Source organism: Notolepis coatsorum, assembly GCF_963971535.1.
Source record: "Notolepis coatsorum genome assembly, chromosome: 13".
Taxonomy (NCBI): Eukaryota; Metazoa; Chordata; class Actinopteri; order Aulopiformes; family Paralepididae; genus Notolepis; species Notolepis coatsorum.
The window spans coordinates 91221034-91238533 of record NC_140177.1 but is presented as its reverse complement, the minus strand read 5'-3'; the positions used below and the strand labels follow the sequence as shown (position 1 = coordinate 91238533).

Genomic DNA, 17500 nt, shown 5'->3' with positions numbered 1-17500 from the left:
GCCAAAAAACGCGTTTCTGTGTAGATAGGACATGATACGTCGTCAAAAACGTATAAAAAAACGCCAGGAATACACTAGTCTAACCTCAGCCCAAGTCAGCGGCGCGGACGTCCGCGCGTCAGAAAATAGGAGCTTCGCACTTGGACTCTGCTGTGGGTCTGCTGTCCGCTGAGATCAAAGCTCAAAGAGTCCGCGCGGACCTCCGCGGAGTCTGCTCGACTATGGGAGGGCCTTTAAAGCCACAGTCCATGTATAGCGTGGGGCGTCTTCACATACATTCAGAAAGAGTTTAGTAACTTTCTTATCGCATTATAAATATAGATCTATTTCACTCCAGTGTTTACAAACATTACCCAACATAAACAAACTGCATACAGACAAGAAATACAACAAATACAATTACAATTTCATATCTACCTGTTGTCTACTATTAGTCATTGTCTTCAGAGTTCAGTCAGTCAACTAGAGAATGAGAACATGTCTCCATTTTTATTTCTTATTTATGGTGGTTGGGGCCAGCTATGGGCAGGGGTGGGAGTAGCTCAACCAAACGTGTGTCTTGCTCACCCAATCAAATTTTAAGAAAATATTTTTTAAATGTATTCAGCAAATGGAAGAATAGCACAAATAAAGTCCTGTTTCTAACTTCTGATTGGGTGGTCTGCCCACCTACAGACCTCTAAACAAGATGATTTGAAGTATGATAAACTGAGGGGGGGGGGGGGCTTGAGGGACTTTTACACTTTACAGTTTTGAGTTGAGTGGTTAGATGGGAAAGTGGTTTACTGAAAATAAAGGAAAAGTGTCATTAAGAAATCCCCCTAATGAGAAGTAGCAGTCTGTATTTATTGGGATTCACTGCTAGGATTAGAGGATGGGCCCCAACATTCTCACAGAAGCTATTCAGCACAGGAGGACAACGGTACTTCTTACAACAAGATGTGTCTCCCAGTGAGACAGTGGAGGGCAGGGGATTTGTCTCCCAGTGAGACAGGGGAAGCCATTTTGTAATGATTCTATGACAACGCTGACCCATCCTCTTCTTAGAATCCTGGATTCACTGTGATTCTATGTTCTGTTCTTGTGTCTCTGTAGGTTGACGGGCCAGAGGAGACTCAGGACCCAGAGGACCCGTCCAAGTTCGCCTCCATAGGGGTTCAGGTGGAGGACGAGAGAGGGTGAGTGGACCCTTTAGACTTCAACTCAAAATTGGTAAATCTTCCTGGCATTTTATTGGCGCTTATCTTCAAATTGTCTATTTCAATTGACCTCAACATGCCTACTTAAGTGTTGGCTGTATGAGTTGTCATACATGATAACAGAGCATGTGCACCATGTGCCTAGGGAACACGTGATGCAAGGCTTCTATCCTCTCTACAACCGACCAGTGGGGGGCATAGTCGAGCAACGTTCAAAACAGGGGAGGGGATAATTGGATACACGGAATTGGGATGGGAGAAAAATAGAAAATAAGGAGAAAAAGTGGATAAAAAAAAAAGATTAAAAAAAAAGCTTCTTTCGTTTGAATTTTGTTCCAAAACATATCTTAATGTGGACACACTGACTCACTGTCTACTGTGAGTGAGTTTCATTGAATAGCAGTGAAGTGATATTACACTCCAAAGTTTCACAGTGAGCCTCTCCCTTCTAACCAATCAGAGAATCTTAAAGGGATTATGTTCACTAAGGTTGTAATTTAATGGTTGAGTCCAAATTGTTTTCACTTCGGCTGGCAAGCTAAACTGAATTACGCTCTTATTGACCGTAATTGGCATGTGGTTGGGTCTATATGGTCCTCATTCCTGACGATGAAAAACCGCTGTTTAAACTGAGCAGTAGGTAGGTATTACCTTTTACAGTTATCCAACGTATACGCCGCTGCCATTTTGCCCGGGTGCAGTTAGCTGAGTCATTTCCTGTGTCACCTGCATAATCAAAACAGTCTGGCACTCTCTCTCTCTCCTGGCTCTCTCTCTCTCCTTGACAGACGCCTACACACTCATCTGTCACCGTCCTTTCATTCCGCCATGCAATGTGCCATAATGTGCGGTGGCTGATGTTTTAGAAGTGGACGGATTATTTTGAGCCACAGCACAGTGTTACATTTTAAACCCTTCACCTCAAGCATCTCAATACCTGGCGGAGGAGACTAGCAGTATGCTGCCTTGTGAAAAGACTTCAGGGACTTTATTATGCTTACACATTATTATAATAATAATAATAATAATAATAATAATAATAATAATAATAATAATAATAATAATAATAATAATAATAATAATAATAATAATAATAATAATAATAATAATAATAATAATAATAATAATAATAATAATAATAATAATAATAATAATAATAATAATAATAATAATAATAATAATAATAATAATAATAATAATAATAATAATAATAATAATAATAATAATAATAATAATAATAATAATAATAATAATAATAATAATAATAATAATAATAATAATAATAATAATAATAATTTTATTTGTATAGCACCTTTCATACAGGGGATTGCAGTTCAAAGTGCTTTACATCAGTAAGAAATAAGACATACAAATCTGTGTAAAACAAGCAGCAAGAGCAAAGCATAAAGTGGGATTAAATAATGCAGATATATTAATCAAATCATATGAGAACCTCACGTTCCAATAGGCTTCTGTAATCTGTTACAAAACATGATAAAGGTCAGAGTATGTACCCAGAGTGGGGCATAGAGATAAAAGTACAAATAAGTAAAATAATAGCAAGGGTCAAATGAGCAGACATATAAAATCACAGTTTTTCACATTAGGATCTAACATCCCAACAGGCCACCTTGTTTATGGTTTGATTCCGTTTAGTAGAATAGAAAAGACATGAATGATGAAATGAGCACATAAAGTGCAGACATACTATAAAATCAATTTATTTTTTATTTTTACAATAAAATAGTTCTGGATTACTGTTTAACAGTTTTGAGTTTAGTTTTGAGTTTAACGGGTACATGGCCAAATGGTTTACTCAAAAATAAATAAGAATACATTCATTTCCACTGATTGATAAGAGTGTTATCTGCTCCTACACAAGTGGCATTCAAGTCAAATTGATTGCATAATGAGCTGTTATTGATGTTCCACACTGATTTAGTCTTGTTGAAAGGAAACCTCTTCAATGAAGGTGTCAAGTAGTCTAATACTGCGTTTGATCTTGACTAAATCATCACCTGCTGCTAATTATTAGGAAGTAATTAATGGAGGTGGAACAGTTTTCTTCGGATGGTTTTATGGTCCTTTTGAGATTTTGGTCAAATGTAAAGAAAATCATGATTGTATGTTATGTCTCTCTCTCTCTCTAATTGCAGTTAAATCAAGTGACTCTGTTGCCAGCAGCGCTTTACATTTGTCATAAACATTTATCTTGTACTCAAAATTGATAGATGATGGTGAAGTTACTTTTAGTTGAATATTTAGTAGATTTACTTTGGCTTCCAGTAAAGCCAGTGTCACTTTGGCCAAGTGTAACTAAATGGGTAGCGGTTACATTCCCACTTAGGCAAACATTAAATAACAAAGTTATTTAAGCACTCTCTCTCTCTCTCTCTCTCTCTCTCTCTCTCTCTCTCTCCTATCTCTCCCTCTCTCTACCTCTCTGTTTTCTCTCTCTCTCTCTCTCTCTCTCTCTCTCTCTCTCTCTCTCTCTCTCTCTCTCTCTCTCTCTCTCTCTCTCTCTCTCTCTCTCTACCTCTACCTCTCCTCTCTCTCTCTCTATTTCTCTCTCTCTCTCTCTTCCCCTCTCCCTATCCCTCTCTCTCCATCTTCCTCTCTCTCTCTATCCCTCTCTCTCTCCTTATCCCTTTCTCTCCCTCTCCCTCTATCTCCCTCTCCCCCCTCTCTCTCTCATTGCCTCCCACCCTGACTGCTGATTGGCTGTGTGTGTAGGAGGTTCATTCACACTGTCTCCTCAGAGAGAAGGCAGAAGTAACGTTACACCACCTTCCTCTAAGCGAGAATGTTAAACAAATTGATGTGGGGCGGCGTGGCTCAGGGGTAGAGCGGGTCGTCCAATGATCGAAGGGTTGGTGGTTCGAATCCCGCTCAAGCCCATGTCCACTGCCGTTGTGTCCTTGGGCAAGACACTTAACCTACTTGCCTCGTATGAATGTGTAATGCATGTGAATGAATGTTGGTGGTGGTCGGAGGGGCCGTAGGCGATGATTATTCGCCACGCTTCCGTGAGTCTGCCTCAGGGCAGCTCTGGCTGCAATTGTAGCTTACCACCACCGGTATGACTGTGTATGAAAGAATAATGGACTCTGTAAGCGCTCTGGGGTCTCTGGGGTGTCACAAAGAGCGCTATATAAATCCAATCCATTATTATTATTATTACCCCTGCAACAGTGTTTCTCAACCTGGGTCCCATTTCATAACATTAACCCCTTATGAGAATATCTTAGTTGTTGATATGATTTAGTCCAGAACTCCATAACTATAGTGTAGTTAAAGGAACATGCCAACATTATGGGAAATCCTCTCTGGTAGCCATCCCTTGTGGGTGTACTTTTATTCCACTAGATTAAAGGTTATCAGATGGACTTCTATGTACCCTTTCACTCTCTCAGTTACCGAAATAGTAATAATCATCCCAATCAAAGGAAAGTATGAGATCAAATAAAATATACAAAATATCAAATATATTTAACTGCCATACTTGGACCCCATAGTGTATTCACTCTGACATGTTGTTGTGTGTGTTCTTAGGAAAGTCATGTACCATCTTCCTGCTGGCAGCAGCCACACTACAGGAAGGAGCCCAAGGGTCGCTGGGCACCAACAGCTCTAAGCTGTCATAGCTCTTTTAGAGATCAAACTAGTGACTGACTTTAAATCAGGCAGGTAGGGGGCCATGTACCCTCTGTTATTACCGTGGCCTCTTTTGGGTTACCCATTCAGGGGCCCAAACTGTTTGGGGACCCCTTGAGGAACAGTGCCTGAGGGGCCAGTGCAGTAATTCTGCCTGTCAAGCCTTCCAAATGCATTTCATAAACTGCACATTGTCCATACTAACTGCATTCTAGATCCCCTTTAACCTTGGACTACCAAATGTTTTTTTTTTTTTTTTTTTTTAACATGACATAAAATTAGATACACAAGCATTAACAGTAAATATCCACAGTAAGTCACAGGATTATACATTCCATTTGATTCAATATAAATGTAGTTTACGAGATATATACCTAATACTTGCAATCCAATACAATACATACATTATGCTCTTACTCGCTCTTCTCCCCCCCCCCCAGGACCCCCCCTTGGATAATCCATCCATTTTCATTCGTTTTTAACCAGGAATTACAATTCATATGCTAGCCTTTATTCTCTCCACCACTTCTAACCAGATTGCAATGCTGGTTTCACTGACACCTAAAATTCTTGCTGTAGATATCTCTAGATAAATCACATCGAGATAGGTAAGAACCCATACCTTCTGGCACATTTTATCCTGTTGAATCCATCGTGATGCTATCAGCTTTTTAGCAGCTGTGAGACCGGACAAAACTAGTCTCCTTAGCTGTATAGGGGCTGCAAACTGAGAAACATCATTCAACAGCAATACAGAGGGCTGTACAGGTATGTTCAGAAAAAAATATTCTGATAATTGCAGGGTCACTTCTTCCCAGAATATCTTAACAGGTGGGCAATCCCAATACATATGCATAAATGTACCATCATCACCGTTTGTACATAAGGAACATAGAGAATCTTGTCTAAGTCCCATTCTGTTCAATCTTATAGGAGTCAGGTATGTCCTATGAATATAGTTAAGATTAATTTGTTGATGATCCAGGTTGCGTGACGCAATTCGAACGTTTGCCCAGACTTCTTGCCAATCAAAATCTACTTCCAAGTCTGGTATATCCCTCCTCCAGACTGAGTCTAGGGGAAGGATTCCATACAAAGACATTAGTAAGTGATGATAAAAGTCAGATACAAAGCCTCTCGATGTCTCTCTTTCATAGAAGAATTTGTGATATCTGTGGTGCTCAATTGGTATCTTTAATGGGACTCCATGAGCCTTCAAACATTCCAATAACTGTGCGTAGAAATAAAATGTGGAACTGGTGAGGTTACATTTGTTACGTATTTCTATAGCTACAGAAACCCTGTTTGTTGAAGACATCTCCCAATGTATGTATGCCCTGTTTTTCCCATTTGGGATATCTGATAGGTCGTTTTCCAATAAGGAGTGCATTGTCATTGAATAGGGGAGAATGGCTATGCCATTTATGTTGGTTAGAATATTTTTTTTCTGTGTTTCACGCCATATCCGATATGTGTAATAAGAGGGCCAAATTTCAATTCGCATTGCTTAATTGATAATATGGTGTATACTATGTCCTGGAGTCTATGTGGTGCCACTATATTTTCTTCTAAGTTTCTCCAGGATGCAGATGCTTGGGAGTCAAACCAAATCAGTGGTCTTAAAGAGTACGCTTTAAAATAGTGGTAGAAGTCTGGAAATGCTAAACCTCCGTCGGCTTTGTTTCTCTGTGCGGTGGATCTTTTTATTCGTAGAGGTTTGTTGTTCCAAATAAATGTATATGCGGTGGAGTGTAATTTTTCAGGGGGGGGTAACGGTAACATTGAGCTAATGAAGTTGATTTTAGGTAAAACATCCATCTTAACTATTGATACTCGGGCCTGTACTGAGTTTTTAAGTTTGGACCAACTGTCAAAGTAATTTTTGAGTTTTGTGTAATTATACTTCACCGTTTGGCATATAGTAGGGAATATTTCAACTCCTAGACATCTAAAGTGTTTTACCATTGGTATTTTTTCTGGAAGGAATATATCCTTTGCAGGGGCATTAAGTGGGAGGAAGGCCGACTTTGGCCAATTTATCCTAAATCCCGATAGATTGCCAAAATCATCAATCAACTTGAGAAGATGAGGCAGTGAGGTGGTAGGGTTTTGCATGAACAATATTACGTCGTCCGCATATAAACTAATATGATGTTGTGTGCCCTTAATTGCGATTGGTTCTATGGATTGGGATTGTCTTATATACTGTGCTAAAGGCTCTAATGATAAAGCGAATAGTCCGGGACTAAGAGGGCAACCCTGTCTGGAGGAGCGCGATACAGGAAAGATTTCGGAGGTAATTTTACCTGTTATAATCATGGCCGATGGGTCTTTGTATAATACTTTTATCATATCAATTAATCCGTTTCCTAACCCCATCCTTTCAAGTACTGCCCATAAATAAGACCATTCCAACCTATCAAAGGCTTTCATCGCATCCAAGGACAACATCGCTATAGGTGGAATGGCATCCTTGCTGGCGTCTAGCACATGTAGTAACCGTCTTATATTATTAATTAACTATTGATACTCGGGCCTGTACTGAGTTTTTAAGTTTGGACCAACTGTCAAAGTAATTTTTGAGTTTTGTGTAATTATTAGAGGTGGGCATAGATAAAAAATTTTAATCTAGATTAATCTATCTGCAATCCTGGATTTTATCTAGATTAATCTAGATTAAAATGGCCCAAAAAGAAAGAAAAAAAAACCTGCCGAAGGCATTCAAAATATGTGTGTTCTACCCAAATAATGACCAGAAGTAAGTCCTTACTTTTTCTTTCCTCCTTATGTTTCTCAGGCCAGGTGGCCCATTACACCATGAGCCCATCTCCCGTTTCCAAAATGCATTACAGACTGTTTGAAAAAGCTGTTTTGCTATGATAATTGGTAATGAAATATCAAAATAATGTTCAATAAGATGTACTTGTGTTTAATAAGTTGTTTTATTCAGAATGTAACTGAGGGGTACAATTCCCTGACTGTATTGATAAGTATGGTATTATTAAACCACTACCTCTTGTACTTTAACTTCTGGCCATCCAGTACATGATATAGATATGATGAACACTTTCCCACCTGATGAAACGAAGTCCACACAAATGTACAAATCGAATATTTTATATAGCAAAGGGTATATACAACGTTCACTTGATGACATTTATGATTTGAAATGCACTTGTATGGCAAATGAGTATTCGTAGGTAAATCAACATTGAATGTCCAATCTCTGGTTACGCAGGGAGTAAGTATACAACCCGGTTCTTTAGGGAACTATAGCGATGGTACTTAAATGATTATAGCTGGATACACTAAGGGGGGGGGGGGGGGGTCCCGCTGGTTGTAAGACAGTAGGAGGGGGGGTTAGAAGAGCCGCTGGCGGTATCCCATCTGGCCGACGATTTCTTGGGAGAATTCAGAGTCCTGAACACGATGCCCACAGAACCTCGGTCCGCAGATGAATACAGCTGGACCCTCTGGTGGACGGTAGCTGCCGGTCCACAACGGAGAGACGTGAGGCGACCTCACTGGTGTAGAGCGCCGTCTCACCTGGACTCCTCTCCGGGGGGTAGTTCCAACACTCAGCAGTGTTGGCCGTTATCCATGGAATAATCAAAGCACCCAAAGCATGTAGATAATCCAAGCCGTGGAAGGCTCGCCGTCGTCCGGGTAAAGTAATCCAATGTACAGGTCCACTCGTCCTGGCCCGGAGCTCCTCGGATGCAAGCACCACAAGTGGTCTGCCCAGCCTGGTTAAGACTCCAGATAACGTCAGGAACGATGGGGGTGCTGCTCACTTTATAACTCTAACCGAACGATGCACCATACATAATAGACTATTATTAGCTTAATAGAAATACGTCCAACTCGACGGTATAGTGCCAAACTATGACAATTCAACTATTAATCCACACGATATCTCAATGCCTATTCTGAGGCCAAGTAGGCCTTACTGCACCACACGTGCGTCGTGGGTGAGGCTTCGCGTCTGTTACTAGGTTGGAGGGTAAAGAACTAATGGACTAAAAGAAAGTTCTACTTTACTTGCGCCATATATATATGCGCTGTGAACAAATAGTACCATTCGTATTTCGCCAGACGTATTCCTACGCGGAACCGGGCTTGCCACGACATGTTGGTCGGCACGATTGAACTTGAACCTAGGGGTATGGCTGCTGGCGCCAGGTTCTCGTCCAATGGTAGAATGAAACTATTATGGGCTGTAGACTAAAGGGATATTCAGTGCATATTGTACAAGGAATATACAGGGGATATCAAACGATATACAAATACTATTAAATATATATCCATAAATAAATATATATATTCGGTTTAATCTGATCCTTCACAACAGCCGCCCCCTAATTAGTCCCACCTAATTAGCTAAGCAGAGACAGATTAACCGCACTGTCTACCACTCAAGGTCCGCTGTAAGGGTCAGTCAACTCACAAAGTCATGGGGTCATGGTCATCATCGATAGTATCTGGGAGTCGGGGCAGTTCTATTAGCCTCGCCACGGGTCGTGTGTAAGTTCGCCCTTGGACGAGTACTTCAGCTGCTCGGACCTTGCCATCGGCACCGGTGATCACTTTGCTTACGCGGCCAGCCGGCCACATAGCTCTGGGTAGTGACTGGTCGATAATCATGACGACTGTTCCTTCTGTCAAATTGTCTCTCTCTTTTACCCACTTCTGGCGGGTCTGTAGAGACGGTAGGTAGTGGAGTAGGAAGCTGCTCCAAAACTTGTCAGCTAGTACTTGACCTCCACATTCTTCGGCCGTTCGCTTCTTCAGGCCTGTACATTGTCTGGGGTAGCGCGGGGTCCAGCCGCCCAATTAAGAGTGTGTTGGGGGTGACTGGGTCGACATCTGCTACATCACTGGAGACGTAACCGAGGGGTTTTGAGTTCAATACTCCCTCGATCTCCGTGAGGACTGTCATTAGGACTTCCTCCGCCACAGTCTGGGCCCCAAGCACGGCGTACAGGGCTGTCTTTATAGAACGTACTTCTCGTTCCCAGGTTCCACCGAAGTGGGGTGCGTTCGGGGGATTAAACTGGAAGTCAATCTGGGATGGAGCTAGGTGGGTCTTAAGTTCTGGGCCCATAGCTTGGAAGCTCTCTCTCAGCTCTCTTTCTCCGCCTTTGAAGTTTGTCCCGTGATCAGACAACAATGTAGACGGTTTTCCTTTCCGTGATGTGAATCTTCGGAAGGCCATAAGGAATGAGTCTGTGCTCATGGTCGGAAGGAGCTCGATATGTATCGCTCTGGTGGTCATGCATTTGAATACAATACCCCACCGCTTCTCGGTTCCTCTTCCTCTCTTTATATACAACGGGCCAAAACAGTCCATGCCTGTGGAGTGGAATGGCTTGTCGCCGAGTCGGAGGCGACAGGGGGGTAAGTCAGCCATCCGTGGTATGCTGGGCTGCGCGCGCCACTTTCGGCAGTCTAGACAGGTTCGCTGGAAGCGTCGCACCGCTTCTCTTCCTTGAAATATCCAATAGCGACGTCTGATCTCCGCGAAGACTCTCTCTGCTCCTGCGTGGTGTACATCCTCGTCGTATTTCTTTATGATCAGCTCTGTGACCTTGTGTCGGCTGTTCAAGACTATCGGGTACTTAATGTCATCCGGTAGATCGGGGGCTCTCCGCAGGCGACCACCCACTCTGATGAGATTATGGGCGTCACTCTCGGGTGCCAGGTGGAGCAGTCTGCTGTCTGATGGGACGGGCTTTCCTCCCTGTAGACAGTCTAGCTCATCGGGGAACGAGTCTCTCTGGGCTCGTTGTAGTAGAAGAAGTTCTGCTTCTTCGTAGTCAGCTGCTGAAATGTCAGTGGTGGACTGAATCTCTGGGTGGTGCCACAGGAATGTCTTTTGCTGCGCACTCTCTAGGGTAATGCAGTCATCTATGTTGGGGTCTGTGGAGGCGACTGTGCTCAGTCCACAGAACATAGGTTTCTTGTTCTCAGCCTCCTCGTTACTTGCTTCCCGTGGGGTGGGCGTAGGCCACTCTTCTTCCGGGAGCTTGAGGAATTCTGGTCCGTCACTGTAGATGTTGCGACGGGTGAGGTCATCCAGAGACATTCCCCGGGTGATGACGTCAGCTGGGTTGTGTTTGGTGTCCACATACCGCCAGCTCGCTGCTTCTGTTAACTCTTGAATCTCGGTGACTCTGACTCCCACGAAGACTTTGTATCTGCATGAATCAGACTTGATCCATGTGAGTACTGTCGTGGAATCTGACCACAAGATTGTTCTGTGCACCGGAATGGTGAGTTCACGTTGGATTAACGTGGCTAGATGCGCTCCTGCTAGGGCTGCGGAGAGCTCTAGACGCGGGATAGATTGTTGCTTTCGTGGGGCTATTCTTGAGCGAGCCAGGATGAAAGCAGTGTGTATCTTTCCTCCCTTCTCTTGGGCACGCAAGTAGGCCACCGATCCATAGGCTACTTCGGAGGCGTCGCTGAAGACGTGTAGATCAATCTTGCATGTCTCTGGCCTCACTGTGGATGGGAAGTAGCTGCGGCGTATATTGATGCCTGGGAGTGAGCGGAGTTCCGTCTCCCACTCTCTCCATGTTGAGGCAAGGTGTGCGGGTATGGGGTCGTCCCAGCCCTGGTCCTTGTCCCATAGTGCTCGTACAATCATCTTTGCCCTGGTGGTGTAAGGTAGAATACATCCCAACGGGTCATATTGTCTGGCGAGTGTTCTGTACACACTCCGTCTGGTGGTCGGTGTCGCCGTCGACCTTCCCTGCTCTGGAGTCAGGGGTTTGTGTCTATAGTGGAGCGAGTCTGTTTTGAAGCGCCAGACTAGTCCTAGTGTCATTTCTTGGGCTTCTCCTGGGATGGTCGCCATCCAGGTCTCGCTGCTGGCAGCCTTGTCCGCGGGGGAGAGGCTGCGCAATACGTGCGAGTCACTGCTGGCCCACTGCCTGAGATCAAAGCCGCCTTTGATCAGGGAGGCGCGTAGCTTGATTAGGAGAGCCTCGGCTTCTTCTTGAGTCGAAACGCTTTGTAAACAGTTGTCCACGTAGAAACTGTTCTTCACACTGTGTCGGACCTCTTCATCTGCTGCTGGGTCCTCTGCGACGTGTTTCTGTAGTGCAAATGTAGCACAGCACGGGCTGCATGTGGTTCCGAAGGGGAGTACTTCCCACTGGTAGATGGCTGGGTTCTCATCTCCGATCCTCTCTCTCCATAGGAACCGCAGCAGGGGCTTGTCCTCCTCCACTAGTCTCACCTGCAGGAACATCCCTTTGATATCCCCGCTGATAGCCACCTTGTCCTGGCGGAAGCGCAGTAGCACGCCTAGTAGGGAGGGGCCGAGTGTGGGGCCGGGCAAGAGCTCTTTATTCAGATTTTGGGATCCGATCTGGTAGCTGCAGTTAAACACAATGCGATCCTTGCCGTTGTGGTGGACCTTGTGATGCGGCACGTACCATGATTTGGTCGTCTGATCGGCCTCTTTAATGTCAATCTTTGTCACGTGTCCCGCTGTGATTAGCTTCTCAATCTCAGCGCGGTACACACCCTCTTGAGCGGGGTCTTTGGCTAGGCGCCGCTCCGTGTTCAATAGATAGCGCTCCGTGGCGTCTTTCTTTGCGTGAAAGGTGGGCATTCCCTCTCGCCTCAGGAGTGGAGTTGCGTATCTCATCACTCCGCCGACTGTGACTCTCTTTGTCCCTTGCTCGAGTAGGTTGATGGCGTAAATGTCTTCTTTAGAACGAATATCTTTCTTTTCGTTCTTAAAGGGCATTGTCTCTAGTGTCCATAGCCTCTCGACATGCTGCAGGAGAGTGGTGTCTTCTTCTGTCGTTCTGGAGTGGAGGCAGCTAGTGGCTGCTGTTCGGTTGAGAGATTTAGCGAGGGGGCCTTGTAGTGTCCACCCTAGGCGGGTCTCGACTGCTGCAGGACAGCCTCGGGGTCCTGTATGGACCCGGTCAATCGGGACTATGAGTTCTGCATGGTCGGAGCCTATCAGCAGGGTCGGGGTAGCGCCGTCTATGAGCGGGATAGGTAGTTGACGCAGGTGCACATATTTATCCATCAACTTGGCGATAGGGTAGGTGTACTGCGATAGTCCTATTTCTTGGCTGGTGAAAGCATTTGTAATCCTATACCGTCGCTCTGGCTGCCCGTTTGCTGCGATAGTGAAGGAGACATTCTCGCCCTTTATCGTCTTTAAATCTCTTCTTATTGTCCGAATCGTCATTTGGTTCTCGCTCCCCCGCAGTCCCAGCTGGGCCGCAGCGGACGCGAGCAGAAGGGTCTTCTCTGACCCGTCATCAAGGACGGCGTAAGTGTCCATGACTTTATCTTGGTAGCTCAATGTCACACGGACTACCTTTAAGAGCACTTGGGCGCCGCTGCTGCTGGCGGGGTCAATGTACATGACACTTGCCTTGGTGCCGCTCGATGGTGCAGGTGAAGGCCGTCTTCTGTTACTGTCGTGTAGTATATCTAGATGGGCTCCGTCGCACCGACTGCACCTTTTCTTTAGGCGGCATTCGGCTGCCATGTGACTGCGCGCACATCGGTAACAGCGCCTGTTGGACTTTATCCATTGACTCACTTCTTCTGCATTCATCTTTGTGAACAGGTCACATTGTGACAGCCAGTGTTCTTTCTCACAGTAGGGGCACACCATCTTCCACTTCTCTTTTCTCGAGGGGGTACTGTGGCTCTTACTGCTCGGTACTGACTCTGATTGGTGCATGACAGTCACCGATCTTCTTCCATCATTTATTCTCCTGGGTCCCTCTCTGGAGCTTGGCGTGCTCCGCCCGAACGTATCCAGTCGTAAGCTGCTGACTTCTCTCGCCAGGAAGTCGGCTAGATCAAGGAGGGATGGTTCGGGGCCGTTAGGATCCCGGTAGTCTCTCTGCCGCCTAAAACGCTCTTGTCTTGCGGGTGGCAGCTTCTCCAAAATCCTCTCGACGTTAGAGTTGGCGTATAGCTCATGCATGCCCTTTTCCCGTTGCGCTCCCAGCATCCCTACCAGGGACTGCACTTTGATTGACAGGTCGTCTAATGAGCGATTGTCTGTTGCTGGGGGTAGGCGATCAATATGCCTTATCTCTTGGATTACGTAATCCCATATACGTCCATATCTCTGGTCCAGCGCTGCTAGGGCCGCGGTGTATGGGGTCGTAGAGGTGCCATAGGCTAGCGCTATATTGTGCGCTCGCGGTACTTTCAGGTGCTTCAGTAATATTGCATACTTGTGGCGTTCATCAGCGACATCCACCATCATTGTCTCTAAGCACATCCGGAGCTCCGTGTACTGTGCTCGATTCTCATAGGTGAAGTCTGGAAGCGACGGCGTGGCAATGTATGACGCCGTGGATGGCTGATACATCGGCGAGCGTTGGGGGAGAGACCTCCTAGGCGAGTCTCCTCTTGCGCCTCTCTGTGGGCTGGTACCGACAGGGTACCATGGCCCGCTGGTCCAGGTGCTATTCCTCGGGGCTGGTCGTGCGTCGTGCTCACCCGTGAATAGAGTCGGGGGTCTGTAGCGCAGCGCCGCGGGGGTATAGCCTGGGCTGTACTGGACCTCCTGGTCCGGTGGAGTACTGTGCTGTCGTCGGGCTTGGTTCTCCTCCTCTCCCTCTTCTTCCTCTATCAGGTCTTCCAGATCCTGTAGTCGTTTATTTAGCTTCTCCGCAGTGTATGCCGCTCCTTCCTTGTAGCTGGGTCTCGCTTGGACCGGTCTGGGAAGGGGGTCTGCGGGGGGTATAGGCTTGGTCTGTTGGTCAAGTTCAGGGTCGCTTGCTCGGTTAGGAGACGCTGCCCTTGACTGTTGTCTCGACGAGTTCCTTGAACCCCTGGCGGAGGGAGAGGGTGTTGCCTTGAGGATCAGCTGCTCCATTAGCTGCGCTTGTAACTTGTCGCGCTCGACTTCGCGCTTGGTGAGATCTGCTTCTCTTTGGGCACCGGCAGCGGCGCGCTGGGCGTTGGCCCGGTCTCTTGCCATATTCTCTTCCGTCTGAAGGCGTCTCATCTCCAGGCGTATGCGCTCTTCTTCGCTCCGTTGCTGTGCTTGGAGTCGATCGCGTTCGCCCTGAAGTCGATCGCGTTCACCCTGAAGTCGATCGCGTTCGGTAGAGGCTGTCAGGCTGACGAGGAACGCCTGTTGTAGCATCCTCTCCGCTTCGCTGGGGGAAGGCGGTTGTGGAGGTGAGCCGCTCCTGAGTGAGCCGCTCCTGGGTGTACTCGTTGGGGAGTCCTGGAGCTCTATTTCCTCGGCGCTCTCCTCCTCTTCTTCCGTGCAGAGTTCTCTCTCTGTAGGGTTGTCTTCCTCCCGGGGCTGGTCGGGGACTACTTCTTCGGTATTGGCGGGGGGTAAAGGCATGTCAGCTCCCTCCTGGTCCCCACCGTGAGCTTGGTCAGTTACATTAGAACCTACTAGGGCCTCTGTGGTCGGGGAAACCTGGTCGTTAAGGTCAGACATAATTTTACTTTCTACTTTTACCGCGTTTACCGTTTGTCGAAGGCTAGGTAGTTGACTGACAGCGTAATCCTCTAAGTACTGAGGTGGCTGTCGTCTGCGCTGCGGGCGTTCTACGTTAGGAGGACCGTTTCGTGGAGTGTTCATCATAGGCCATTTTAATATTAATAACACTATATTAATATTACACTAGTTACCCTCCGGCTCGAAGGACCAATTGTAACTGAGGGGTACAATTCCCTGACTGTATTGATAAGTATGGTATTATTAAACCACTACCTCTTGTACTTTAACTTCTGGCCATCCAGTACATGATATAGATATGATGAACACTTTCCCACCTGATGAAACGAAGTCCACACAAATGTACAAATCGAATATTTTATATAGCAAAGGGTATATACAACGTTCACTTGATGACATTTATGATTTGAAATGCACTTGTATGGCAAATGAGTATTCGTAGGTAAATCAACATTGAATGTCCAATCTCTGGTTACGCAGGGAGTAAGTATACAACCCGGTTCTTTAGGGAACTATAGCGATGGTACTTAAATGATTATAGCTGGATACACTAAGGGGGGGGGGGGGGGTCCCGCTGGTTGTAAGACAGTAGGAGGGGGGGTTAGAAGAGCCGCTGGCGGTATCCCATCTGGCCGACGATTTCTTGCGAGAATTCAGAGTCCTGAACACGATGCCCACAGAACCTCGGTCCGCAGATGAATACAGCTGGACCCTCTGGTGGACGGTAGCTGCCGGTCCACAACGGAGAGACGTGAGGCGACCTCACTGGTGTAGAGCGCCGTCTCACCTGGACTCCTCTCCGGGGGGTAGTTCCAACACTCAGCAGTGTTGGCCGTTATCCATGGAATAATCAAAGCACCCAAAGCATGTAGATAATCCAAGCCGTGGAAGGCTCGCCGTCGTCCGGGTAAAGTAATCCAATGTACAGGTCCACTCGTCCTGGCCCGGAGCTCCTCGGATGCAAGCACCACAAGTGGTCTGCCCAGCCTGGTTAAGACTCCAGATAACGTCAGGAACGATGGGGGTGCTGCTCACTTTATAACTCTAACCGAACGATGCACCATACATAATAGACTATTATTAGCTTAATAGAAATACGTCCAACTCGACGGTATAGTGCCAAACTATGACAATTCAACTATTAATCCACACGATATCTCAATGCCTATTCTGAGGCCAAGTAGGCCTTACTGCACCACACGTGCGTCGTGGGTGAGGCTTCGCGTCTGTTACTAGGTTGGAGGGTAAAGAACTAATGGACTAAAAGAAAGTTCTACTTTACTTGCGCCATATATATATGCGCTGTGAACAAATAGTACCATTCGTATTTCGCCAGACGTATTCCTACGCGGAACCGGGCTTGCCACGACATGTTGGTCGGCACGATTGAACTTGAACCTAGGGGTATGGCTGCTGGCGCCAGGTTCTCGTCCAATGGTAGAATGAAACTATTATGGGCTGTTTAGTAGACTAAAGGGATATTCAGTGCATATTGTACAAGGAATATACAGGGGATATCAAACGATATACAAATACTATTAAATATATATCCATAAATAAATATATATATTCGGTTTAATCTGATCCTTCACAACACAGAAGTTAACACAAATAAATAATATTACCAGTACAGTACAGTACACTCTCAGGAGCAAAACAGAAAGAATCATTTCAAATTTGAACTATGTGACATGGCTTGAATCAACTGCTCCAGTGGAGTTGCTCATTGGCCAATGGTGTCAACTGTGGTTGTACTGGGCAGCTCCCAGGTGTGAATGGAACTGTATGAATGTGAAGCAGGGCGTTCCTGAAAAAGAGCATCTGTGCTCAGCGAACCTACCCTGGGTAAATAAAGGTAAAAAAAAAAAATTTTATTTTTATTTTTTTTTAGATGAATGCGTTAATTATATTATCGCGCGATACTAGTATAGCATTAACGCAGCACGTTAACGCCGTTAATGGCCCAGCTCTAGTAATTATACTTCACCGTTTGGCATATAGTAGGGAATATTTCAACTCCTAGACATCTAAAGTTTTTTACCATTGGTATTTTTTCTGGAAGGAATATATCCTTTGCAGGGGCATTAAGTGGGAGGAAGGCCGACTTTGGCAATTTATCCTGAATCCCGATAGATTGCCAAAATCATCAATCAACTTGAGAAGATGAGGCAGT

At 45.7% G+C, this 17500-nt stretch overlaps 1 protein-coding gene across 1 annotated transcript in view; it reads left to right on the top strand.

Annotated features, from left to right (window-relative positions):
• The window catches only part of dlgap1a (discs, large homolog-associated protein 1a), a gene marked incomplete at both ends in the record, with an annotated part of 216856 nt that overhangs the window by 189269 nt on the left and 10087 nt on the right, over positions 1 to 17500 (top strand). The window contains one exon of the mRNA XM_084327741.1: positions 1096 to 1178. Coding sequence (XP_084183867.1) covers positions 1096 to 1178 — 83 coding nt within the window. The remainder of the gene's footprint in view (positions 1 to 1095; positions 1179 to 17500) is intronic.